Genomic DNA, 25,842 nt, shown 5'->3' with positions numbered 1-25,842 from the left:
CTGGTGCTGACAATAGTTTAAGTGCTAGCATATACAGGCTAAATAAAGCATTAACTCTGCAGCGTGATAAAGGGTACTATGGTGATGAGTGTAGTGTAAGAACCAAACAGAATAGAATAGGGTGTGTCTACACTCAGGATTTTCCCCAAATTTTCCAGCCATTGTCCTACCTACATCTTACCTCCAACTTGGTGTCTGCTTACAAAATTTTTGTAGAGCTCTCCTCATTCCATTATCCAAGTCATTAATGAAAATACTGAATAGTTCTGGATGGAGGATTGACCTCTGTGGGACCCACTAACTACACCCATACAGTTGGATAGCAAATAACTGATAACTACTCTTGGAATATGGTCTTTCAACCAGTTGATCACTCACCTTATAATAATTTCATCTAGACCATGTTTCCCTAGTTTGCTTATGTGTCTGTCACAAAGAACTGGATGGCTTTTTAAAGTCAAGATATAACTCAGCTACTGCTTCCCCCGTAGGCCAGTAATCTTGTCAAAGTAGGAAGTTAGGCAGGTTTGGCACAATTTTTTCTTGACATTTCCACTTCGGTTGTACCTTTATCCTTTTATCCTCTACTTGCTTAAAAACTGACTGATTAGTACTTTGTTCCATATCTTTTCAGGAGTCAAAGTTAGACCGACCTATCTATAATTCCCCACATCTCCTCTGTTCCACTTTTTAAAAATAGGTATTATAAGGGCTGACCTCTCCTCTAGACTTTATGTGTCACCAAAACTAATCCTTTTAATATCCTATTAAAAACAAAAAATTAGAACAAGCCAAGTGAGAACTTTCTCATCTTAAAAGTTGTATGCATTTCTCCCCATTTTACTGCAATAATCTTGATACAAAGCACTGGTGGTTCTTTTTTTTACAGCCCTGAGGGATCAAGGCCTTTTGATATAACTTCACTGAATTCACAGAGCAATTACTTTTTGACAGAGAACAAAAAATGCAATTGATGAGGCACCAGATGAACGTCAGAGCCACTTAAACTGTCACTTTTACATTGGAATAACATGTCTTTGGGATGGATAAATGCACTGTTTATGCCCAGTGAAGCCAAATTTTGAAAAGAAATTGGTCTAAGCCACAAAAGTCAGATCTAGATCTAAATTTCCCCAATACCCAGCTCGCTTCAGATACAGAGTTTATATTCAGACGTGTTAGAAAGATAGTGCCTCAAAGTTCCGATCCACATCTGGACTGTCCTGACATTGGGGGTGCAGTATTTGGATCCAGAGTTCTGGTTCATTCCCATCTCTATCAGAAAATGATCAAAATTAATTTTGTTTCAACAAGGAGATCAAATTATACCCAGCACATGTATACTAGACATTTATATAGTCCCAAAAAAGCTATTTATGTTTTGTGTGATAGTTTAAAACAGTTTAATTTTAGTATCTGTTCATATCTTATTCCACAAACACAGGGATTAGGAGACCATGAACTCATCACATTTCTATTCTTCCTTGTCTTTGGTGGGGAAAAAAAGGCTTCTGTTTTGTGACACACACTTTAGCCCTTTGTTTGATAACACACAAATGAATAATCACCCTCACTTCCTTCCATGTACACACTCTCCCCCCACCAAATACAAGGAATTAACTGTAAACTAGATTTGAGTCCATTTGGTGAAAGTGAAGGGAATTCCCCAAAGCCAACATGGCGTTTTTAAGCTTTTGCTTCCCTTGAGGAAGCAGCAATTTGTGCTTCTATTGTTTGTCAGGAACCTTCCCTCCTACTTCCAGACTTCCACTGAAATAGATTACATGTTTTCTGTCAGTAACACACTAGCCTCATCTCTAGTTACTGACTTAAATTACTCAACTATGCAAACACCCAATTTCAGACTACTTAAAAAAAATAACAAAACCCAAAAATATTCAATGAAGGAAAGATTTTGCAATAATTACTATGAAAAGTTCCAACTGGCAAAATTCTCTAGTACCTCCCAAAACATTCATTCTAGATGCATTGGCCATACTTTTTAATCTATTCACCATTTAATTCACATGATATACGCTACCTGATTTTCTAACACGAGTATTTTGGAGGATTGCAACAACCATTACTAGAAATGGGAGTTTGCATTCTTCTTGATATCAATCAGATAGATAACTGTGCAGGTTGCTGCACCACAGCCTTTAACTCCTTCCAGCCTACTGAGAATTAAAGGTCATGCAATGTCATTTAAAAGGAACTCTCTCTTAAATTAGCATTGAGGCCTTGGATTTGCCCTAAAGACCTTGGTGTGACAAATAAGCTCCTTATGTGGAGTATAGACACACAAAAATATAGTTATCATTTTCAAGAACAAATTAATTACATTTTGCTATCGTACCATCTATATGCATTTTACACATTCTTCATTAGCCTGACAAAAGAACGGTATGGAGTTTTCTGGAATACGTCTAGAGTCTTATTATTATGCCACCTATCTCCAGCCTCAGCTCTTGCTCCTTTTCACAAATAGTAAGAAAGGAAGCAATAAAGTATTACTGTAGTACTTGCCAGTATTAAATTATATTAAAACAAAACGACACAACAACAATAGAGAACCAACAAGACCAGTTAGGCAATAAACAGACTGTAGGCTGAACATGTTTTGCAGGGTTAGATGAAGGTGCACTGCCACCACAATAGTTACTTGTGCCTCTGCAGGTATAGCCACTCAACTCCTGTTGGCCACGGATCACTGTTCCAGGCCAATGGGAGCTGCAGGAAGCCACGTCCCAGTCTGAGTAATTTCCATGGCTCCCATTGGCTGGGAACAGTGATCTGTGGCCAACAGAAGCTGCAAGCAGTTGTATCTGCAGATGCACAGGTAAATATAGTGCTGGCAGTGCGTTGGAGCTAACCCTGGTGAACCAATCCAGTCTGTAAGCTGTTTATTGCCCATCCCTGAATAAGGCACTAAACAAGCCAGGTTTGCACAATTCTGAATCACATTGATTTTCTCCTGCACTCCTCTCTTTGTACATTATCTAACAAAGGGTATGATAATCTGCTCCAAGGTGCTGAACTCCATGACTGAGACTGAATGTTTAGGGTGCTTAGCATCCTAAAGACAGGGCTGTTGGGTTCTGAATTCTATGGAGAAAAGACTGTGTCTTCGACATTGCATGTAACATTGTTGTAGCAATGTCAGTCAGTCCCAGGATATTAGAGAAAAAGGGTGAGTGAGGTACTATGTTTATAAGACCAACTTCTCTTAGCGAGACAGAAACTGAAGAAGAGTTCTCTGTGGGTTCAAAAGCTTGTCTCTCTCACCAACAAAAGTTGTTCCAATAAAAGATAGTATCTCATCCACCTTGTCTCACTCTGCCTTCTGCGGTCTTTAGAACTTCATACGGATTTATAGTGTTGCATAAGAAATAACAAAAACAGACAAGGAAATCCCATCTTGTTGTTATGGTAAAAGACTGTCGAAATTGGATTTTCCTACTAGGGTAGAGAACTCAAAAAAAATAACTTTAATTGTCCCATTAAGTAAATGATAACCCATTCCAGCAACTCCTACCATGCTAAACAACTGATACGTAAGTTTGCAGTATTAAAAAAAAAATTATAAAATGGCACTACCGTATTTTCCGGCGTATAAGACGACTTTTTATACTAAAAAATATCCCCCAAAAATCGGGGGTCGTCTTATACGCCGGGTATAAACATACTGTAGCTTCGGCTACATACAGAACGTCCCTATTATTACCTTTTAGCCCGCTGGATGTGCCCTAATACAGTACTGTAGCTTCGGCTACATACAGAACGTCCCTGTGCTGATACTGTATGTACCGTGCTGAGCCAATCACGGCAAGCGGTGTCATCTATTAATGCATACAAAGCCTGCTCGGAATGGCTGAGTCAGAGAGGCGGGCTATTACAACCTTTGCCAATCCGAGCAGGCTTTGTATGCATTAATAGAATACACCGCTTGCCGGGATTGGCTCAGCGCGGTACATACAGTATCAGCACAGGGACGTTCTGTATGTAGCCGAAGCTACAGTACTGATGTTATTAAATGGTGTTGCCTCGGAAGGGGGGGTAGTCTTATATGGCGAGTATAGGCCAAAACCTATGTTTTAACTGGAAAATTAGGGGGTAATCTTATATGCCCAGTCGCCTTATACGCCGGAAAATACGGTATCTACTCTAACATGCTGCCATAACTTGCATTTAAAAATAATCAGTTCTATTTTACTATCTTCTGCATGAATCCCTTTCACTTTCAGACTGTCTTTATCAAGCTAAATATTTTTCATCATCTCTCTCCTATAGGGGCAGCAAGCAACAAAACTGTAATGAAAGTTAATGTAATACCATTATTTTCCCACACTCTCAAGAGATGCAATACTTCCATTCAGCTGCCTCTAGTGTACAGCATATGGCTAGAAAAGATACAGGTGGAAGAGAAGAATCTGGAATGAGAGTTGATGTGGTCAATCTCTCATGAGACTTATTTAAACGCAACTTGTACGTGCAGGACTGCTGTAGTACTACTTGGCATTTCAAGATGCCTTCAGGGTGTTAAAGAAACACTACTTATTTTAAAAAAGTTTTATATCCTCAGACATTAGTCCTAATTCATAGATCCTGCAGGATAACTGAATATTGACACAGCTAACCAAAGAGCTATCAAACCCTTCAAAGTCTGTTTTTAATCCTTTTGTAAAATCTGCTGATGGGTCATGAAGGCTAGAAAAGTTAGCTAACTCTGTATTTCATAGTGCTGGCAATGATGGCTGAAAATGCTTTTACATGAACACAATTTCCTCTTCATTTCCTGTGGTATTTTTCTTTTAACAGACTAACAACTCCTCTGCTAGCGGAAACACTACAACTCTCAGCAGGCGCAAGTAACAGCCAAAGACACACCTGATAATAAATCTTGATGTTTCTGACTAGGATGGTCAGATTTTGGATTCGGAGGATGACATCATTATTGACGTGCTTGTTGACACGCTGGTTTGTCGGACGTGGATCTCTAGGGGGAGGAAAAAAGGAGAAAACCAAATTTTAGTGTGAGAGTAAGGCATCAGTGCTATCCTGTCACACTACAGTAGTGCAGTGCAAAGACGATTCTTGACCATTTGAGTATTTCAGTAAAATTAATACAAACTTACAGCACAATAAACTAACGAAATATTCATACACTCTATGTAACACACTTAACACATTTTGGATGTGGCAATTCAAGAGTCTCCCGCACTTCTAAGCAACAGCACCCTGCAATCACTATGTGCCCCCAGAGCAAGAGGCATGTGGCATATACACAGTTAAACTATCCCTGACTCAAGGAAATCTCATTAATCCATCAGCCATTTTCTGTCTTGCCCAACTAGATTTAAACTCTGTCTTATTTTGAGTGTTCAGTGTGTAGCACAATGGGACCCAGGTCGTGGAAGACATACAAAGGTGCATATTTGTGGGAAAGAGTGATTAATCAAGGGGGGAGGGGGAGATTCGGAGGCTAGAAGTTTTGTTTGTTTTAAAGGAAGTGACTACAACTGAACCTTGAGGGTGGAAAGATATTACTGGTTTTGAAATAAAAGAAAGCCTCAAATAATTAACTGAATCTGTATGCAAGTTATACAAATTAATGCATCTCTAAAGGGATCTGAAAAACTTGGGACCCCGAGTTCAATGTCAGAGTGTTATCAGCTAACCAACATAGGCATCTGCATCCAGGGCTCTGCTTTGGCTGTTAATCAAACCATTAACAAAACCTCTAAAGGAAACACTGAATTTGGGTGTTGACAGGTGAATTAGAGGGAACTGATATACTATGAAACCATCAAAGTGTACTTAAGTGCCTTAAGCAGTTAAGAATCTTTGTATTTTTAAATACAATCACCTCAATTCATCTTTCCACTGATCATGGGTGATATGTGTAGACATCACAGTATCTCTCCCATTAAAGAGAAATGGTTTTGCTAAAATACTTGACACCTATATGCATGTGCAGCTGGTGTTTATAAATGCACTGAGAAGCAGAGGGATAAATTTGACACTGGCATAAGTGGGCAAGACTGTTTTTATGCACTCTTACAGAATCAGTAAAGTTTGGCACAGAGTGCAGTTTTAATGCACAAGTCAAGAAAAAAAAAAACATAGGACCTCAGCATAAAACACCATGCTATCAGTTTTGCTTGAACTTCCTCATTTGTGTTGATGTTTGCAACCCTAAGATAAACTTGCCTTTGCTACTGAAACTGGTGCTCAGACACTATAGCAGTGGGGTCATACAAGCGAGACAGCTGTGCAGCAGCTTAGACAGCTGTGCAGCAGCACAAGACAAGACACGTGCAGGATTTTAAAGCTGAATCTGGGTTTGGCCTCTCCATGTCCTTGTTAGACCAGCCTTTGTGGACAACTCTCTAAAGGATACTAGGAGAGAGACTGATTCTGGTGGCTGCTGGATGCTTAGGCCTTTGAGATGAAAGTCATTACAATACATAGCGAAGCTACAAGGGAACACACAAACAGTGAAGAGAAACTGACCAAAACAGAAGGGACAGTTCTAAGTCCTCCAGGCTCCACATGAACCAATCCGTTCATGAACTGCATCATGATTCTGCTGTCCAATACTAGTGCCCATTAGCCTAAAGTCTAGATACAGAAGAAGAGATGCTATCTTTGGCTATTCTGTTTGGCACCTGCTGTCATACTTTAAACAAAGGAAATATTATTTTGGATGGTTGCTTCTCTCACAAATCTATCACTGGGAGGTCATATGAATGATGATGGGGCTGGAAAATAAGTTGACTTTATAAGTTGCATTAATTAAAAAGCCCACAAAAGGAAAACACACCCAACCCACTGAATACACAAAAAAAGGTTATAGCAGACAACTGGTGTTTCTGCCGCATATTCCTATATAGGACAGTTTTAGGCCCAAGGTGAAATTTTCGAAAGACTAAGTAATTCGCCAGAATAGAGACCACAGTCATGTAGTTTGTGGCCCAATAGGAGAGAAAGAGATACAAGACCACATATATGGCAACTCCAAGCTTCCTAAACAGCATGGTATTTTATGCATGAGGTGAGGTAAACAACTCCTCTCCCTGAACCAGAAATGCTTTTCAACTTCTCATCACAGAAGCATTTTATGAAAAAAAAAATTAATACTCTTTGTACAGCAAATTTAGATACTGGAGATGAACACATGTAACAGGCCAATGGTCACCAACCAGTAGATCGAGATCTAGTGGTAGATCTTGGAGCCTCTGGCAGGTGATTCTGACTGGTTTGGCGAAGAGGCTGTCAAGTACCAGCACTTCAGCTGCTCCTCCCCCCATGGCTCCTCATCTCCTGCCCTTTGTCTTGGAGCTGCCTCTCCCCCTAGGCAGCCTCCTACTTTCTGTGCAGGGCAGGGGAGGGAGAGGAAGGCGCTGATGTCAAGGTGTCTCCTCCCACTCTGTATCCTTTCACCACAAAGCAGAGAGGGGGCACAACAGGACTCGAGATGGAGTTCGCTCACTACTTTAGGGGGTGGTCCAGAGCTAGAATAGGGGTGAGCCTGCCTTATCCCCACTGCATCAACACCCAGGAGCCACCTGAGGTAAGCAGTGCCTAGCTGGAGACCACATCCTGAACTCCTACTCTAGTCACGAACCCCCTCCTGCACTTCAAGCTCCTGCGCCAGCCCCCTGCATCCAAACACAGTCCCAGAGCCTGCACCTAGAACCCCCCCCCACACACACACATTCCAGATTCCTTAATCCAAGACCCCAGCCTGATGAAAGCGAGTGAGGATGGGCAAGAGAGGAAGGACGGAGTATACAGGCGCAGGGCCTCAGAGAAGGGATAGAGGCGGGGCAAAGGTATTTATATTTGAGGTAGATCTTGGATTGCACTTAAATTCAGAAAGTGATCTTGTGCTTAAAAAGGTTGGAGACCACTGCAACAGGAGATCAGTAAGTTATGACGGTCATGGGAAGTTGCTTTTTGAGACAATGGCCAGTTTCTGGTAATGACCATTTGTCCCCGTTTCCTTGGGTTTACACGATTCTTTAATCTAAAGACCTCTTGGCCCAGTTAATACTTGGACGAACACCTAACCCATGAATACCAGGTGTTCTAGGCACTTCGCTTTTTGGCAACAAAAATTGATACTTCATTATAATATTTTTTAAATAAGCTTTTTAAAATATTTTCTGTGTTTGATCTTCTCTCTAGTGTAAGTGGGCAGCATTATGCAAAGTGGATGGATTGGATTGCTGCTGCTGCTATCTCTACATCACTCACCAGGATTTAAAAATCCACTAGTCCAAGTCTAGCTGGATGTGGAGAGCATGGATGGGCTGAGTGGTGTCAGGGAGCAGAGACAGTGGGATGGTTGGCCACTAAGTGAAGGGAGCAAGTGTGGAATCACAGCAACAATGGGACAGCCATGCCTTTTAGGCACCAGTAAGGCAGGACCAGAGTTGTCCAGGGCCACTTCTGTATCTTCAGGATAAGAGGTAGCAGAGTGGCATCTGCCCCACTTCTTTAACTGGGGAAACCAGAAATGAGTGTTTGAATGAGCGGCCGAATATGGGCACATGCGGGACGGGTGTGTGAGTTGGAAAATACTGGTCTGAGGAGAGGGGAAGAATATTTGTAGAGGTGGGAAAATAAATGAAAACAAAACCAAAAGTGGGAAAAGAAAATACCAGAAATCTAGGCAAGAAGCAAAAAAATAGAACTCAGTGCAGGGAAAAAGAGAGGAAATTACTCAGAACACAAAAAAGGGCACAACTCAATCTGTAATAGCAAAGAATAGGGGAAACAAAGTCAGGGAGGGGAAAACCAGGTCCTACAAAATCACAGAATAGTAGTAAGCTGTGCAATAGGAAGCAGGCTTCATATTTACAGCAACAACTTTTTCCTTTAATGAAACTGAGACAAAGAGTCTCAAACTGTGCTTTATGTCCATGATATTGCTTCACATCTTTGTTTCCAGCTTCTAAATTCCAACCATTCTCAGCTCAACCACTGGCCTCCTAGGCAACTTTGAGCAAGTTTCTGGCGGCTCCATGTCTCAGTTTCCCCATTTGCAAAATTGGGTTAATGATACTGACCTCCTTTTGCAATGTGTTTTGAGAGCACTTAATGAAAAGTTGTTTGTAAGAGCGAGGTATTATTAAATTGTATTAAGAGAAGCTAAAAAGATATCATACTTTGATTACACAGAAAATTAACAGGGATATTATACAATCAAAAAGGGGAGTGACAGCTCACAAGCATCTCTGTATTAAAATATGCCCACCATTATGAATGAGATTGAGAACCCCACAACTGAGTCACACAAGTCCCTTGATAGTCAGCATTTTTCTTAAATCCCCCTGTAATATATGAATACATAAAAATCTCAACTTTCATTTCTAAACAGAAAGTATGTTTTTAGCCCACTGGATTGCAGAGAAAAACTTGAAAACATGGGCCAAGTAGAATCCGAAGGTTTAAAAAAGAAAAAAAAACACTCACGAGGCAAATAAAAGAACCACAAAATTATTCATTACAAAAATCTCATGATTTTTAAGCCATTCATGATTTTTTGATAGGTTGGGAAGAAAATGGCATCTTGATGTTTGAGCTGCTAATATGAGGTAACTGTGCTTGAAAGGAGCTCAGAGAGTTAGTCCCAGTTAAAATAGATCATGAACTATAAGAAAGGATTTTTTTTTTGGTTCTAAATGACAGGTATTGCTTGAGTAATTTGTGGCTATAAGTGGGAAGCCTTCAAATAGGGCCCAGAAATTATCCAGTGTCACAGTTCATCAAATAACCAGGGTGTAAGACAAATCTAGACTGATTTTGTCAGCTTTACAAGATATTTTGGGAAGATCTATCCTGAAGTCCCGCCCTCCTGTATTCTTTTGCCTGCACTTTGTTCCTGGAAGTAATTATCTACAAGAAAACAACCCACAAATGAGGTCTTTGTTTAATCTACATGATTCAACTATCAGCTTCCTCTTCTTTCATATGTAATGGATTAATGAGGGTAGAATTGGATCCTAAACTGCCTGACAGTGTATTAAAGAAATATTCAAAACTGCACTAGAGATATGCTTCAAATAATATAATCCAGGCTCAAGCATATATGTCTGCTTGCTGCTTCCATTATTATATTGGCTACTCCCACCAAATGTACAGAGACCACAGAAGACAGGTTGATGATATTAAAAACCATAAAAATGACAATAAAAATTAAAAGATATTTCTTATACAGAATTTCCATATAGGAATTGCAAAAAGTGACTGTTTTGTCAGGTTCATTTCTAGGTGTATACCCTATTGTTTAACAAGCCAATACACAAACATATACATCAACCATTTCTCAATAAAACACTCCATCATAAGAAGAGAAGGGCTTATATTAACAGATATTCCTAGCCCAATGCAAAAGCTTTGTGTCACTAAGAATCAGTGTCACACCAGGAAGCAACACAAAACTGTATGCAGCAGTCTGAAAATCGTTGAAATGTGGCTGTAGACATGTACTAATTCCACCCTAGGGATGTAAAAATCTCGTTTAATCAGTTAACCAGTTAAACACAATAGTTAACCAGTTATCTGATGAAATGAGAGCGGGGGCCCTCCAACCCAGCTAGGCTGGGGCTGCTCTGGTCCCCATCGGTTAATCGTAACTGGTAAGCATCACTTGGTAAAAGGAATGCTTACCAGTTAACCCAGAAGTTCTAGTCCCTTGTCATATTACTCCTGATTCACTACAGATAGCTGTAAGTATCATTTGAATATAGTATCATTTGTTCATAACAAGGGATATTATTTACAGATATGCAGCTATGTCATATCCATGCATAGGTCAGCATGTGCGCCAGAATACAGAAGGAGACCGTCAACAACAAAGAGACTTATTCTGTTTACCAATATCTAAAAATGTAGTGACATTTACACTGGATAGTTGGCCACTGTCTGATTCAATATGTAACTATCACCTGCATGAGTGTGTAGAGAAGCCTATCATGCCCCCTTGCAAAATTAGAGAGGGTCTGAGGTTCTGCTCACTTCTCAGGTCCCTCTGAACTCTGTCTAAAAGAACAGGATGACAGCCAGGCCACTGGCCAGCCCTCACTCCCCTCCCCCAATTCACAGAGCCAGCAGACCTGGACTGGCAAAAAGAACTGCAGCAAGCTGCACTTCCTTCCAAGCCAGCCTGATGCAGTTGTCATGCTCATCTGACTAAGCCCTCCCAAATGCCTCCTGAGGGTTCTGGCTACAGCACAACCCTTCTGCACCCACATTAGCATGCCAGATGGTGTGTAGGGTATAATCCAGCCCTATCACATTTAGAAGTCATTGGTCTGATGGTGTGACTGGAGCCTACCTAACACTTCATAAAGTCAAAGTCCTATGCTTTGCCAGTAATCAAAGTTCACCAAGTTTAACTAGGCAACTTAATAGAGCCACTGGACGCATTTCAACGATGATCTTACATTAAACCGCACTTTGCAGAAGGGTTAACAATAAAACACCTACAGCACAATCCCTGCAGCTTGAAAAAGTTTTGTTAAAGGGTCTCAGTTGAGGTGGTGGTGGTGGTGATACAAATGCCAGCTTCACCAACTTCCTTTGAGAGACAACTGTTTTGCTTAAGGAAACAACTGGGTTTCAATCACATGAGATCATAAAAAAATTCCAAACCTAAAACTGAAACTGGCATTTAGGTGTGAAGTCATACGTCTATGGTGAGTGTGTTCAAACAAGTTTGCCAACAGGATATTCCTCAGGCTAAACAATTTCAAGTACACCTGACAAGAAGAAAACACCTGATTGGCCAAACAGCTCTTTACTATGCTCCCCTTCTATGTGCCTTCAGAGCACCAACACACAATATATTATCAGGTTTGTCAAGGGCCCAATGGTTTCATCAAAAAGGATCTTGAAACATTTTAAATCAACATTACATGGAACCTGAGCAACTGATGACTGAGCATTTCTAAAGCTCATTTGTTTTTCTATTCTGAAAGCTTTGTGGGGCAGAAACACATTGGATCTCCTGATTTACAGGCAAGCAGTAATTGCATTGCAAATTCTAAAGGTTCGCTAAGAAAGAGTGAAGGTCAAGGGCAGTAACTCTCTTCAGCACCTTGCTGGGTTGGGTGTACATAAATACCGAGGCTCATCGGTTAATTGTGTAAAGGGCTACACATTCACATCCTAATTACAATCAGGTCACCTGAATCCTTCCCCTCTGCAATTCAACTGGATTTTATTATTTACACCTTGCCGCAAAATGCACAGTGAGACCTTATTACAGTTCAATTAATAAAAGAAAAATACTCAGTTGCTCATATTTCTTATTGCAAACAGACACCAAGATAAATAAAAAGAGTGTTAAATAAAATCTCTCTGGATGTACTGTTAACATTTCCAACAACGTCCATAAATTAGTTAATTCTGTAGCTACTTAGTTAATTCCAAACCAGCCTCTTTACAGCTGTAACATTTTACTTGTCAGGCATGGAGCTGTACCTTCTAGAAAGACAGACATGAGAAACATGATGTAAAACCCCCTTCCACTTCTACACACAGAGAAAATTCAGATCTCAATCTAAATATTGATGCTTGGAGTCCTGGTTTTACAAACGCTATTTAAAAAGTGGTTTTACCATGAAAAATGACTAAGAAACCAGACTTTCTGTAACCAGAGTCATAGCTCATGCACAGGGGAGCAGACAGCCACGCAAGGCCTTAAGAAAGGTTGAGGGGAGGGAGGGAAAAGCTCCCGTGATCCCAGAAGGGGCAGAGCATTGGGCAGAAGGGGCAGGGCCAGGGGCAACCAACCCTCTGTGCCAACCAGCACATGCCACACTGGGCCCCCACTTCCCAGCCCTCAGAACCACCAGAAAGGGCCCAGAAGTCACAATGGCAGACGGGTCCTTTAGAAATCATCGGGCCTCAAGGCAGTTGTCACCTTTGTTTCTCTCTCTAGCCCTCCATTAGAGGTCTGCTCATGTAAGATTTTATTAGTTTTTTTAAAACTTCAGTAAGCATTGCAGAAACAATACACCTTAGGGAGAGTGATCTGGATTCTAGATTCTACTTGGGCTCATGTTAACTGTTAGCCAAATTCCATTTACAGAATTTTATTGTTGGCAGTGCACAAACAAGAAAGAATTCAGTTTGTTTTGCAGATGGTGGCATGTGGAACTGGTCACCATCAGAGACAGGATATTGGACTAGATATCTTGGGGTAAGATGATAGACTCAAGACACCATCTTTACAAAGTCACTTTTCAGAAAGCATTTACACAGTAAGCTTCCGGTGACAAGTTAATCATCTACGGCAGGGTTTTTACAAGTCCTTAGTGTTAGCCTATATTGGAACTGATTGACGTCTATGGTAAAAGGTCCATAAACGTCATTCAATAGGAGGAGAATTAGCCCATATTACATGTTTTTGAAAAAATCTCACCTTTAAAAGTTAAAATAAAAAACTCTTCCAAATAAATTCCGTATCTGAAATATGTTCATTATATTTAAAGCCAAATACAAATTCATATGAAACAGAATCTGCATATGATAAATTCAGCAACAGGAAAGGATGTGGTCAAAACTAGATTAACACAGAAACTTTTTACTAAGAGCTTACTTAAATGTAAGAAAAACAGAAAAATTAATGTATCTATTTCAGATTAAACTATTTACAGATATCCAAGTGTTCCATGACAAACATGCTACCCAAATAAAAAAGCAGTTTACTGCATTACATGAGCAATATGAAACTTTATATTTGAATATAGATATTTCATCCTTTGTTCAGCTTGACAGATTGACTACAGTAAAATCTCACATAAGGCTTTTAAATTTCCCCAAAGATGATGAAATCCTGGGTAATACAGAAACAATTAATGAATTTATCAGGACGAATTTTTAAATGGAGTCAAATTTTTGTGGTCAGTTTGGGAAATAACCTCCCCCCCAAAAAAGATTTCTCTTTTGGCCATGCACCTGCTTTCCTCCCAATTCTCTATTAATTATACAGAAGACTAAAATGCTTCACTGATGGTCAAACAGTAACATCTCCTTTACTTTCAATAGTAAGACATTTCATTCATCAATAATGAGGCAATCTGCATATCTGGAAATCGTATCTATTCAGAAGTATTGACAAATCAATGTCAGTAATTTCAGGTTGGATCTCACAATACTAAATAGTTTTCCTTATTCCTTAAAAGATCACTTACATTTGCAACATGATTTTGTTCAGAAAGACGCCATCTACCAGATCCATATACATAGACAATGTGTCTTCATTTTCATTCCCTAATGGTCCAAATGTCTTCACCTGTCAGAAAAAGCAGCAGCAGCTATTTTAATAAACCATCACAATTTTCTTGCTTAAGAATCTAAACTGCCACAAAACTCATTAGAAACCACCTTCAACCCCACCCCTGACAAAGCAACTACATACTGAGTAGTTTAACAATCTCTGTACATCTTCCAAACACAAAAGGCTCATATTCAAATAGGCCTTCTAGCATAAAGGGAAGGAAGCAGTCCTGCTGTAAACTGGTTGATTTCAACAGTGGTGAACTTGTTTACACCAGAACTGAATTTAAATCAAAATTGAATGTTTTTCCAACAGCTCTACACTAGGAATTATTTGGGGGAAGGTCTTTGGCGTTATGTTACAGAGTAGGTTAGACCAAACAAGAACTGTATGTGTGTTCATAAAAATAAAAGGACAGTGGTTCTTTTTGGGCAACTCTCACCACCAAGCCCAGATATTTGGGGCTGAGGATGCCCTGGCCTATTTGACAACACTGTTCACATTTAAATGAAGATTAAGACAGATTCCTAACTGGTATCTGATGTCAAACCCATAGGGAGACAGTTCCTTGCTCTCATTATATCACTGCAAGATTTCCACAATTCAGGCTCCTTTCCCATCTCCCATTTCAAAAGGTGGAGTTTAACGCTTTCCAGCTCAGATCCACCACGGTCCTTTTTCAGATGTCCTGAATGCATTATTCCAATGATAGCTCTCAACCCGGAACACGGAATCCTGAAAGGCAGTTTTGCTTTGGACCCATCGGAAAGCCAATAAGTAGTAGAATAGCTCCTGTTTGCAAGATGGTCTCCACTCCACACCCCACTCCCTCCAAAGTCAAAGTCTATTTTCTTCTGTGCACCTATTGTTAGCAACACCTCCGAACAAACGGCTTGTTACAAAGGGAACAAGCCGCAGGGTTCGGGAGAGGAAAGTTTCTTTTTGTTTGGTAAGCAGGTCTAGAAGACCCTTCCAGGTCGCCATCACTTGCTTTTATGTAAAGTTGAAAAATAGAGCTACTTTGTAACTGCGGGATCGGAGTAGACGTATTTATTTAAACAAGCAAACAAGGACCCCAAAACCTGCGCCCCTGCCAGCCGCCAAAGCCGGGACAATTCAGCCTGGCAGAGAGATCGCTGCGTGAAGTTGCTTTGAAGAATCAGAAAAGAAACGCACTGCTCGAAAAGCAGCGCTGGTTTGTGCGCACAGCGGGACGCGAGCAACTCGCAGCCCTTCGGGGCAGGCAGCCAGGTGCTTCCCGGGGCGCTGGGGGGAACGGGCAGCCCCCGCGCCACGAGGACCTATAACAATGCTGCTCCAAACTTACCCAGGTCACCAAAGGGCTCTGCAGGAAGAGCTCCAGGAGCTCGGAAATGGTCACATCCATGTTCCCGGCCGGGGCTCGGCTCACAAAGGCAGCGTGGGAAGGGCTCGCTCACTCGGGAGACAAAGGCGAAGAGCCCATGTCCCGCGGCCCCAGCGCCCGGCTGGAGCTGCTCAGCAGAGAAACAATGCGAAATCCATCTCCCTTTCTCCGGGGGGCACACGGTGTGCAGGGCCGCTTCCTCCGTTTCTAAGGCTGTCCAGCCAGGGATGAGAGCCCCCGGCTGTAGGGGCTCGCCAGTCACTCCGCCAGCAGGCTGCCGCGCCCGGGACAGACTCTCCCGCTCCAAACAAACTCGGCGGCAGCAGGTTGCTCGGCGCGCTCAGAGGGGGAGGGAAGGTGCCAAAGGAAGCTCACGAACCTCGCTGCAGCATTGCCAGCGGCGAGCCGGGGACCTTGTGCGCATTACAGGGTCCCGGGAGCGCGCGAGAGGCCATGCAACTCGCAGCCCAGCGCACCAGAGCGAGCTACGCTGCGCCCTTTGCCCCGCGGCTACCTGCAGCAAGCAGGAAAGTCCCTGCGCCAGCAATTAGACCGGGGGCGGGAGGGGAGGTAAGGAGGAGCTTTGACAGGCAACGCCGGCTGCAAATGGGGGGCACGAGAGTGGATTGAAACTGGCCAATAGGAGTTGCCGCTGGCCTAACTTTGGTGTCCGCTGAGCGAGCACAAGTGGTAGGGGGTGATCACTAATGCGGGGGGGGCGCTGCGGTCGATGATTGGGGCGGGTGGCGCGTGGTGGCCTGGCTGGTCTGCGCGCCCGAGTGAAGGATGCCATCGCGGAAACCTGCCTCCAGCTGGCTCCCAGCACTTACCCACCTCTCTCAACTCAGACTGCGGGCGTCGTTGCTGGTGCCCAAAGCTGAGGAAACATCAGTGCCCAGAGCTCGCTGTTGGTTCTTTGCAGAGCATTGAACAGAGGCACTCTATAACCGGGAGGAGCTGAAAGATAAAGGAGGAAAGCGATAGGGGTGTCTGCGTGTGAATCCGGCTCTCATCTCAGCAGAACCCGCATTAACTACAATTTAATTATCAGAGGGAACTGTACATCTACTTGCCCCCATGTAAATGGCCATAACTGTTATTAATCCACTCAGGTAAAAACCCTTGGGCGCGGGGAACAAATAAAATTAGGTCCCTCTCAACTCCAAAATGCAATGGAATAGAAAAAAACAGGAACTGAGGAAAGAGTAGCTGGAGAAGCTCAATGGGGAATTGTGGATTCTGGCTGTGGTCAGAAAACTAGGGTGTATCATTGTAGACACAGAGGCTGAAAAAGCAGGACACTCCTGTGGACACTGGTCCAGCTCTGGGTTCAAGTGTCTGTCCTATATTTTGTGTGTGACATTAGGAAAGTTACATACTTTGTCTGTGCCTTACATTCTCCAAAGCCCACTGAAGTCAGTGAAAATACTCCAATGGGTGCTGAATCAGGCCCTAAACAGGGCTGCTGCTACTTACTCCCTGACAAAGGAATTGTGCATCTAGTTATTTATCAAGTGCTTCAAGCTAGAAGGCAATATAAGTGCCACGTGAAGCAAAGTGAAGACTCTGAAAGCTACTGGGATGTGTTTAAGTGGGCTAAAACAAACGAATCCCTGAGTTATTTTTAAATGTTTTGCTTTGTATGTCAGAAATACTGGGGAAAAAAGCAAGAAACAGAAGGGGGGAAAGCAGAAATTTTGATGCACACTCAAGCAAGTGAAAAGCATAAACTACTGCATCTTTTTAAAATAAATACAAAAATCAGATAGTCAATCCTGGTGCACTGTCCTAGTTGTGTTCTTTAACAACACTTACAAAATATTTACTACTGTCAAATGTTGTAAATTAGGATATGGATGCTGAAATATAGTCTTGGAAAAAGGAAGTCAAAATTATTTTCTTTCAGACAGTATTTAGCCTATTTGAGCTTAAATTCTACATAATTTAACATGCTACATATATTTATCAAATTCAACACGTTGATAATAAGCATTTTAATATATTTAATTCATAGCTTGATAGTTATAATAAGATCTGCCCTCTTCATTGGTTTTCAGGGTCTAAGCTTTCTAGGCCAATGACTGCTTTTATTTTTTTGGTATTTTAGAGGGGTCAAGCATATTGGCAGCAGTAGGCAAATAGGACAGAATACCTCAATATAAGATACAACTTGAAATCATTTTTCTGAATATTTTCCTTGGACAAAGTGGGAGAATATCAGCTGGTTTGAACAATAATGCTGTAGAGTTTGTAAAAAGTCTCCTAAATCTGGGATAGGGAACTTCTGGCTGCTGGCTTACCTGGATCCAGCCCTAAAAGCTCAGGGTTCCCACAGCATTGGGGAGCCTACTCTGGTGCTCCAACACACAAAAATCTACTAGCCTGGGTCCTCCTAGGCTCTATTGTGGGAGGGCAATGGGGAGAAGTGTCTTTTTCCTCAGAGCCATGTCAGTGAGGGGGCGGGGGATTGTTTTATTTTACTTCTCACTTGTTTATGGCCCCCTATTGATTTTTCTGTGGGTCAGTAGCCCCACACTGAAAAAAAGGTTCCCCACCTTTGTCCTACGTGGTAGCAGCCAGTGTTAATTGCAGAGTCTTGTTCATATCCTGTAAGTTGAGTTTTAGCAGCTCAATTATAGGCAGATAAATAGGATCCTTGATCTCTGGGAGCCTGTTTCTTGTAAAAGTTGATGGCAAAAATCTCCTTGACATGAGTGGAGAAAAAAGGTTAGGTCCAGTGAGACTGGGAGATTTTTCTAATAGGACAGGAGGAAAGAAAACATTCTCTCCAAGTTGGAGAGAGTTGCTGAGACAACATGGGATTGATCACACTCACTCATCTGTCATTTAAAGACTAGGTAAACTAAGTAGAAGATCACTTCCTGTTTGAACAACCTGTGCTGTGCCTACTTCATTAAATCAGCCCAGCTGGAAAACATTTTGTCTACCATTCTCCACTGTACAAAATGTAGTATCTTACTGCTAATCAGTATGCATTTGGACACCTGCACAAATTCAGAGCTATTCTTTCCTGAGGAAAGGGGGTAATAGACACAATTGTAAATTTTGAAACCTCAAATTTGTATGCTGCTAAATTACAACAACTCCTAAACTCTTGGATGCTTGGCATACTTGATCTTTATGAACTGTCACTTGCATCCCTGTATAACTCTATCTTCCCGATCAAAATGGAATAGCAGTATCTGAACAATAAACAAAAAAGTCAGAAACAGTGGGACACATACCCATCAATGTGCCTTACTTCGTGTCTCAGGCACCTACAAGCCCAACACTGAGGTGGGGAGGGAAATGGAGAAAAGAGCAGAGTTAGTATTTTTCCACAAGTTTTAGAGGCATGGACTGTTACAGTTTAACTTCTTGTACATCTGAAGAAGTGGTTTGTGCCTACAAAAGCTACAGTTTTTGTCAGTCTCTATGGTGCTGCAGGACTATTCACTGTTTTAAGTTTTTTTAGTTACAGACTAACACCCAGTGATCTTCCATACTATTACTTAGTCTGTTCCTCCACTAACTTGTGAATATTCTCTAGAGGAGGGAACCAGTGATCAGGAAGATATAATTGGCTAAAGATCATGGCCCGGAGTCAAGAATCTTGGATTTTATTTTCAGTTCTGCTTCTGACTGGTGATGTGACCTTGGAACAAGTCATTACATTTCTCTAAGGCATGACTTTCCCATCAATAAAATTGGGGATAATTGCCAAGTTTTGTAAAATGGTATGAAATCCTCATCTGAAAGACACTAGGTAAATGTAAACAGTATCCTTATCAGTCATGACTTGAGTGCACTTCCTTCTGTCCTCACAGAGTCCTAAACTAAAGTAGTCTCTCACAAGATTAGGCAACAAAAATTATTAGAGGTTTGGAAACGGTCCCATATGAAGAGAGATTAAAAATACTTGGACTTTTCATCTCAGAAAAGAGGAGATTAAGGGGGGATATGATAGAGGTCTATAAAATCATGTCTGGTGTGGAAAAAGTGAATAAGGAAAAGCTAGCTATTTACTTATTCCTACAATGTAAGAACTAAGGGTCACCAAATGAAATTAATAGGCAGGAGGTTTAAAACAAACAAAAGGAAATTTTTCTTCACTCGGCGCACAGTCAGCCTCTGGAACTTCTTGCTAGAGGATTTGGTGAAGGCTAGGTCTTTAACAGGGTTCAAAAAAAGAGCTAGATACATTCATGGAAGTTAGGTCCATTAGTGGCTATTAGCTAGGATGGGTAGGAATGGTGTCCCTAGCCTCTGGAGGTGGGTGACAGGGGAGGGATCACATGAGGATTACCTGTTGTGTTCTCTCCCTTTGGGGCATATTGTATTGGCCATTGTCTGCAGACAGGATACTGGGCCAGATGGACCATTGGTCTGACCCAGTATGGCCATTCTTATGATAGCATTTGAGATAACTAACGGGAGCTCTGAAAAAAGGGTCATTATTGAGCACAGACTGATTTTATAATTTGTAGTAATCTAATGGTTCCAAACAAATAAAAGCCTAATCAGCACCTCAGCACCCACTGCATTCTCCATTTGGCCCCTCAAAGAAGCAGGTGCTACGGGTGAAACCTTGGTTTCATGAAATCTGTAGCAAAACTCCCAGAGTCCAGTGAAGCCAGGATTTAAGCCCATGAGTTTCACCTCTATGTATAAGGAGATGAGTTCCATCTAGCGGCACAGAAAGGCATGACATGCTTTCTAGTGGATGTAGAAAGGCACAGCATGCTTGAATTAAAATGTCAAATCAAATAGCTGTGTTGAATTCAAGATAAACACCTGTGGGTAGTAAGTTTTAAAACCATGTACAAAAGACAAGCACCTGTCTAATGAGTCTAATTACAGACATTTTTAAAAAGAGGGAGGGAGAGAGAGGGAGAGAGAGAGATGTTTGGGATGAGTTTTGCAGCCCATGACTTGGAAAGTTTGATGCTTTCCAACCTCTACCTCTCATCCTGGAACGGAGTCATGAGCTTCAGGACGGGGTCCTCAGGAGTACTCCGTGTTGGTTTAACTCTCCAATGAAAGTCAAGGATAAAATTCCTATTGACTTCCCTGAGGGCAAAAATTAGGTCAACGCTGAGTGCAGTTGAAAATTACATCCCTGGTAAATAAAGACAGGCAAACAGAGGCTCTCCCTTCTTTGGAGTCCTGGATCTGAGGTGATTTTTTTCCCCTTGCCCTTTCCGCTCCAGTTGATTCTGTCTCATGTTTTTGACCCAGCCCTCAAACATAGACATACTGTTTTCCTGTGTTTATTCCCTACCTGTTGGTTGTCACCTGTACAATAGTATAACCCACCTTCTTTGCCTCCTTTTGTATCACCAAAGCAAGAGTTGGCTTGCAGCACCTGCACCCCTATCAAGAATTAAATTTTTGTCTCTGTACAAATAACTAACTGTCTGGTGCTGCTGCTGTATTTAAGCATGAATAGGTTTATGGATAAGCACACCTCTGCTTAGCTCCGTAAGGAAAAGTGTGCACGTTTTTGTATTATGTAATTTTTCTAGTGGTTTGTAAAATTCATTTCTAAATTTTTTTTGTCAAGGTTTGGCAAAGAGCTCATTTCTCTCCATTAAAAATACTGTAATTCAGCATCTAAACAAAACACTTAGTTACCAGAGCACCAAAAAGCACCAGAACAATGTCTTTAAGCAGCTAAGAGAATACAAACCATTAAAAATGGAGGCCATATTTACTGCCTCTATTTATTATCACTGAACACATTTCTAAGGAATCCATCACCGCTCTATAGTAGCTGGGTGATAGAACAACCCAAACTACATAGGAAGAAAGTTTCTAAGTCCAAGCATTTTCCAATGTTCTTTTACGCTGACTGTATGCAGCATGATTCACTGCTTTCAAGCTGTCCCCTGGCAACAGCTAGAAGCATCAACAAAGCTACACCATTCATGTGTTGTCTGAAGTGTAAGGCCTTGAGCAATGGGAGTAGCAGAATTTACAAAGTTACAATACAGGACAGCTAAATTAATGGTAATGAAAGTCTGTTTCCTATTCCTGTCTGCTTTGGAGTGTCATTAAGACACTTGCTTGCAAATATGATTCTGCAGTTCAGAATTAAGATTCTTAGCAATGAAGAAAAATTATTTTAAATAGTCCAGTCTGAAAACAGCTGCTTAGTGCAGAATTAGCAGGCGATTATCCTTATCTTGTTGTCTAGGGTCCACAGCAATTTTTTCTACAGTCTTTTAATCTTTTTACAATCTTGAAAATGTCTCTTTCCACAGCAAGTCATGCCAATGAGAAAATTAAACATTGGCCAATTACTGTTCCACCCAAAAATCTAGGGGATCAATGCCTTTTGGTTTTGAAGTCTAATTTTAAATCTGGTTTTGCTGCAAATGAGGGTTTTTTTTGTTCTCCATTTATTGTGGTCTAGAACAGGGATTTTCAAATTTTCTGTCACATAAATAATTTTAATTGGTATATACACATGTGCCAATTCACAGCTTCATGAACTGCCCTCACTCATATTCATTTGTAATGAGAATATTTCCTGGAGTAACAACAATTGCTTACATGGAAAAGTGACTCTTGGAAAAAATTTAAAAAACAACAAATAGTTTAGTAGCACTTTAAAGACTAACAAAACATGTAAATGGTATCATGAGCTTTTGTGGGCACAGCCCTCTTCTTCATCTATGCACCCTAATATGCCATTAGCCTGCTTGGCTACAAGGGCACACTGTTGACTCATATCCAGCTTCTCATCCACTGAAATCCCCAAGTCCTTTTCTGCAGAACTGCTACCTAGCCATACAGTTCCCAGCCTATATCAGTACTTAGGATTCTTCCATTCCAAGTGCAGAATTCTGTACTTGTCCTTGTTGAACCTCATCAGATTTCTTTTGGCCCAATCCTCTAATCTGTCGAGGTCACTCTGGACTTATCTCTGCACTCCAACATATCTACCTCTCCCCCTAGCTTAGTGTCATCTGCAAACTTGCTGAGTGCAATCCATCCCCTTATCCAGATCATTAATAAAGACGTTGAACAAAACCAGCCCTAGAACCGATCCTTGGGACACTCCGCTTGCAACCGACCGCCAATCAGACATCGAGCCATTGATCACTACCTGTTGGGCCCAACAATTTAGCCAGCTTCCTATCCACTTTACAGTCCATTTATCCAATCCATATTTCCTTGACTTGCTGACAAGAATATTGTAGGAGACTGTATAAAAGCTTTGCTAAAGTCAAGGTATATCACATCCACTGACTTCCCCATGTCCACAGAGCTAGTCACTTCATCATAGAAGTTAATCAGGTTGGTCAGGCATGACTTTCCCTTTGTGAATCCACGGTGACTATTCCTGATCGCTTTCCTCTCTTCCAAGTGCTTCATTTGGATTCCTTAAGGATCCCCTCCATGATTTTTCTGGGGACTGAGGTAAAGATGACCGGTCTATAGTTCCCTGGATTGTCCTCCTTCCCTTTTTTAAAGATGGGCACTACTTTTGTCTTTTTCTAGTCATCTGGGATCTCTCCCAATCGCCACAAGTTTTCAAAGATAATAGACAAAGGCTCTGCAATGACATTTGCCAACTCCCTCAGTTTCCTCAGATGCATTAAATCCAGACCCATGGATTTTTATATGTCTAGTTTTTCTAAATAGTTCCTAACCAGTTCTTTCTCCACTGAGGGCTGCCCACCTCCTTCCCATACTGCGTTGCCTAGTGCAGTGTCTGGGAGCTGACTTTGTCTGTGAACACAGAGGCAAAAAAAGCATTTCCCACATCATCTGTCACTAGGTTACCTCCCTCACCCAGCAAAGTCCCACACCATCTCTGATCACCCTCTTATTGCTAACATGCCAGTAGAAATCTTTCTGGTTACCCTTCACATCCCTTGCCAGCTGCAATTCCAATTGTGCTTTCACCTTCCTGATTACTCCCCTGCATTTCTCAAGCAACATATTTATACTCCTCCCTGGTCATTTGTCCAAGTTTCCACTTTTTATAAGCTTCCTTTTTGTGTTTAAGCTCACCAAGAATTTCCCCAGTAAGCCAATCTGGTCGCCTACCATATTTGCTTTTCTTACTGCACATCGGGATGGTTTCTTCCTGTGCCTTCAATAAGGCCTCTTTAAAATAGTGCCAGCTCTCCTGGTCTCCTTCCCCCTTCATGTTAGCTTCCCAGGGGATCCCGCCCATCAGTTCTCTGAGGGAGTCAGTCTGCTTTTCTGAAGCAGGCTCAAACTACCTCAGTGAGACTACAGGCAGTCCCCGGATTACATGGATCCGACTTACATCAGATCCCTACTTACAAACGGGGTGAGGCAACCCTGCATTAGCTGCTTCCCCCCAGCAGACCAGGGAGACGCGAAGCTAGCGCCCCCTCCCCACCCCAGCAGACCAGGGAGACGCAGAGCGGCTTCTCTCAGCAGACACCTCAGATTGAGAATAAAGGACTGAGGGAAGTGAGGTGTGGGAGAATAAAACTGAGCTCTGGAGAAATGTTTGGCTAGAGTTTCCCCTACAATATGTACCAGTTCCGACTTACATACAAATTCAACTTAAGAACAAACCTACAGTCCCTATCTTGTACGTAACCCGGGGACTGCCTGTACTACATTTCAATTTAGTCTCCTTTGAATCAGATTATAAAACAAATGAGATGGAAAAAACTTGTTCCACTAACTTTGCATGCCATTGTCAGATTATTCCTTAGAGTATGTTCTGTAGAGGCCTAGGCTGTAAATGTGTCAGAACCACCGCAGTTCTACTATGCAGGCAATTGTAACAACAGTTTTAACATCCACTGTCAAAACATCCCATGCTAAATTCACTACAGCATTGGGTTTGAGAGAGAGTCAGGAGCATGACTTTAGAGTTCATGACTAAGAAATTTCTTACCTGACAATTTTCTGTTAGCAGGCTCTCCCTTCATTCACCATTAATGGGTTAATAACCCCTCTGTGGAATTCCTTTCTTTCTTACTGCCTGAGACAGTTGTGGAGTGTCTTGGTCCTTGTGTTCTGCAAGTGCCTTTGAATAAAAAGTACATAGCTATAATTGTTTTCTTAGGGTACATCTACACAGCATGCTTATTTCAAAATAAGCTTTTCAAGAAGAAATACTCTGAAATAGCTTATTTTGAAATAGCACATCTCCACTACAGGGAAGCCTCAAAATTAGTCCAATGCAGGCTTCCCTAATGTGGACGGGCTACTTCAATTTAGAGTCCCAGGAGGCACTGGAGAGTAATTACTTTGAAAGGCCCTGGTGAGTGTGAAAGCAGGCTTTTTGCTGGCCAGGCCTCTCGCGCGTATTGCCATCCAAGCAAAAGGTCAACTTCCCCTTGATGAAAACCCTTACACTATGTAACTTAAAGATCAGCGACGAACAGGAACCAAAACCAGACCCAAAAAGTTCATGTAAAGTTCGTGCTGGTTGTGCTGACTGTGCCATGCCCGATAAGGCAGAAAAGGAAAAACAGGAAACCATCTCACCCCCTTACTCCTGTCACTTAACAGACAGGGTCTGCTAGCCTATCACAAAAAGCGCGCAAAAGCTTTCTCTATAAAACAGCTTCCCCTCCTGTATCAAATTGAGGTATCCCGAATAAACATTGAATGGCGGAATATGAGCCAGGTCCGAGGACTGATCACCCGAGGGCCACCTCCCGCTCACCGAACCAAACGAGCGTAACGTATACCAAACATAACGAATACCAAATAAGTTGTTGTTGCAGTTTGTGTGTCTGTTAAATATAAGTATTGTTATCTGAAATTGTTTAGAAGTATTAAGTAGTAGTGTTAAAAGTTTTAGATAAATGATTAGTCTTATAAGTAAGACTGATGTAGATGTAACTGTTAATAAAGCCTAGTCCCTTGTTAACAACTATTGGGATTTAGAGAAATCTCAAAGAATTTTCTTCACTGTATTGCATTTTGCTTATTGGACATTCTAATAATTATTTAGTGCCTACGTATGTAAGAAATTGATAAAATCATAATTTATACGTAGAAGCCCTTTAATAAAAGTTTAAAAGATATTTAGTAATAATTTGCCTGTTTCTGCGCCTCTCTGGGACTAGCCACATTTCCGAACCTTCTACTTTAAACCACATGGCGTCACGAACAGGATGTGGTTTATGTCCCTGGAGATGTGGAAAAGGCAACCAGTCTATGGAAGACTTGTTTCAGC

General features: G+C 41.6%; 1 protein-coding gene across 5 annotated transcripts in view; it reads right to left on the bottom strand.

Moving 5' to 3' along the window:
- CCDC88C (coiled-coil and HOOK domain protein 88C) overlaps positions 1-16,229 on the bottom strand; it is a 141,332-nt gene extending 125,103 nt beyond the window's left edge. For 3 of the 5 annotated variants that reach the window (XM_075926709.2, XM_075926710.2, XM_075926711.2), the window contains exons 1-3: positions 15,621-16,229; positions 14,208-14,308; positions 4,888-4,996 (exon numbers count right to left, since the gene is read on the bottom strand). In XM_075926709.2, coding sequence (XP_075782824.2) covers positions 4,888-4,996; positions 14,208-14,308; positions 15,621-15,680 — 270 coding nt within the window. In that variant the 5' untranslated portion in view covers positions 15,681-16,229. Of the gene's footprint in view, positions 1-4,887; positions 4,997-14,207; positions 14,309-15,620 lie in introns of those variants that run through there. The other 2 variants (XM_075926713.2, XM_075926712.2) reach the window with 2 other exon arrangements.
- Positions 16,230-25,842: the final 9,613 nt, after the last annotated feature.

Source organism: Pelodiscus sinensis, chromosome 5 (assembly GCF_052426305.1).
Source record: "Pelodiscus sinensis isolate ZL-2025 chromosome 5, ASM5242630v1, whole genome shotgun sequence".
Taxonomy (NCBI): domain Eukaryota; kingdom Metazoa; phylum Chordata; order Testudines; family Trionychidae; genus Pelodiscus; species Pelodiscus sinensis.
This window is presented reverse-complemented; position numbering and strand designations above follow the sequence as displayed.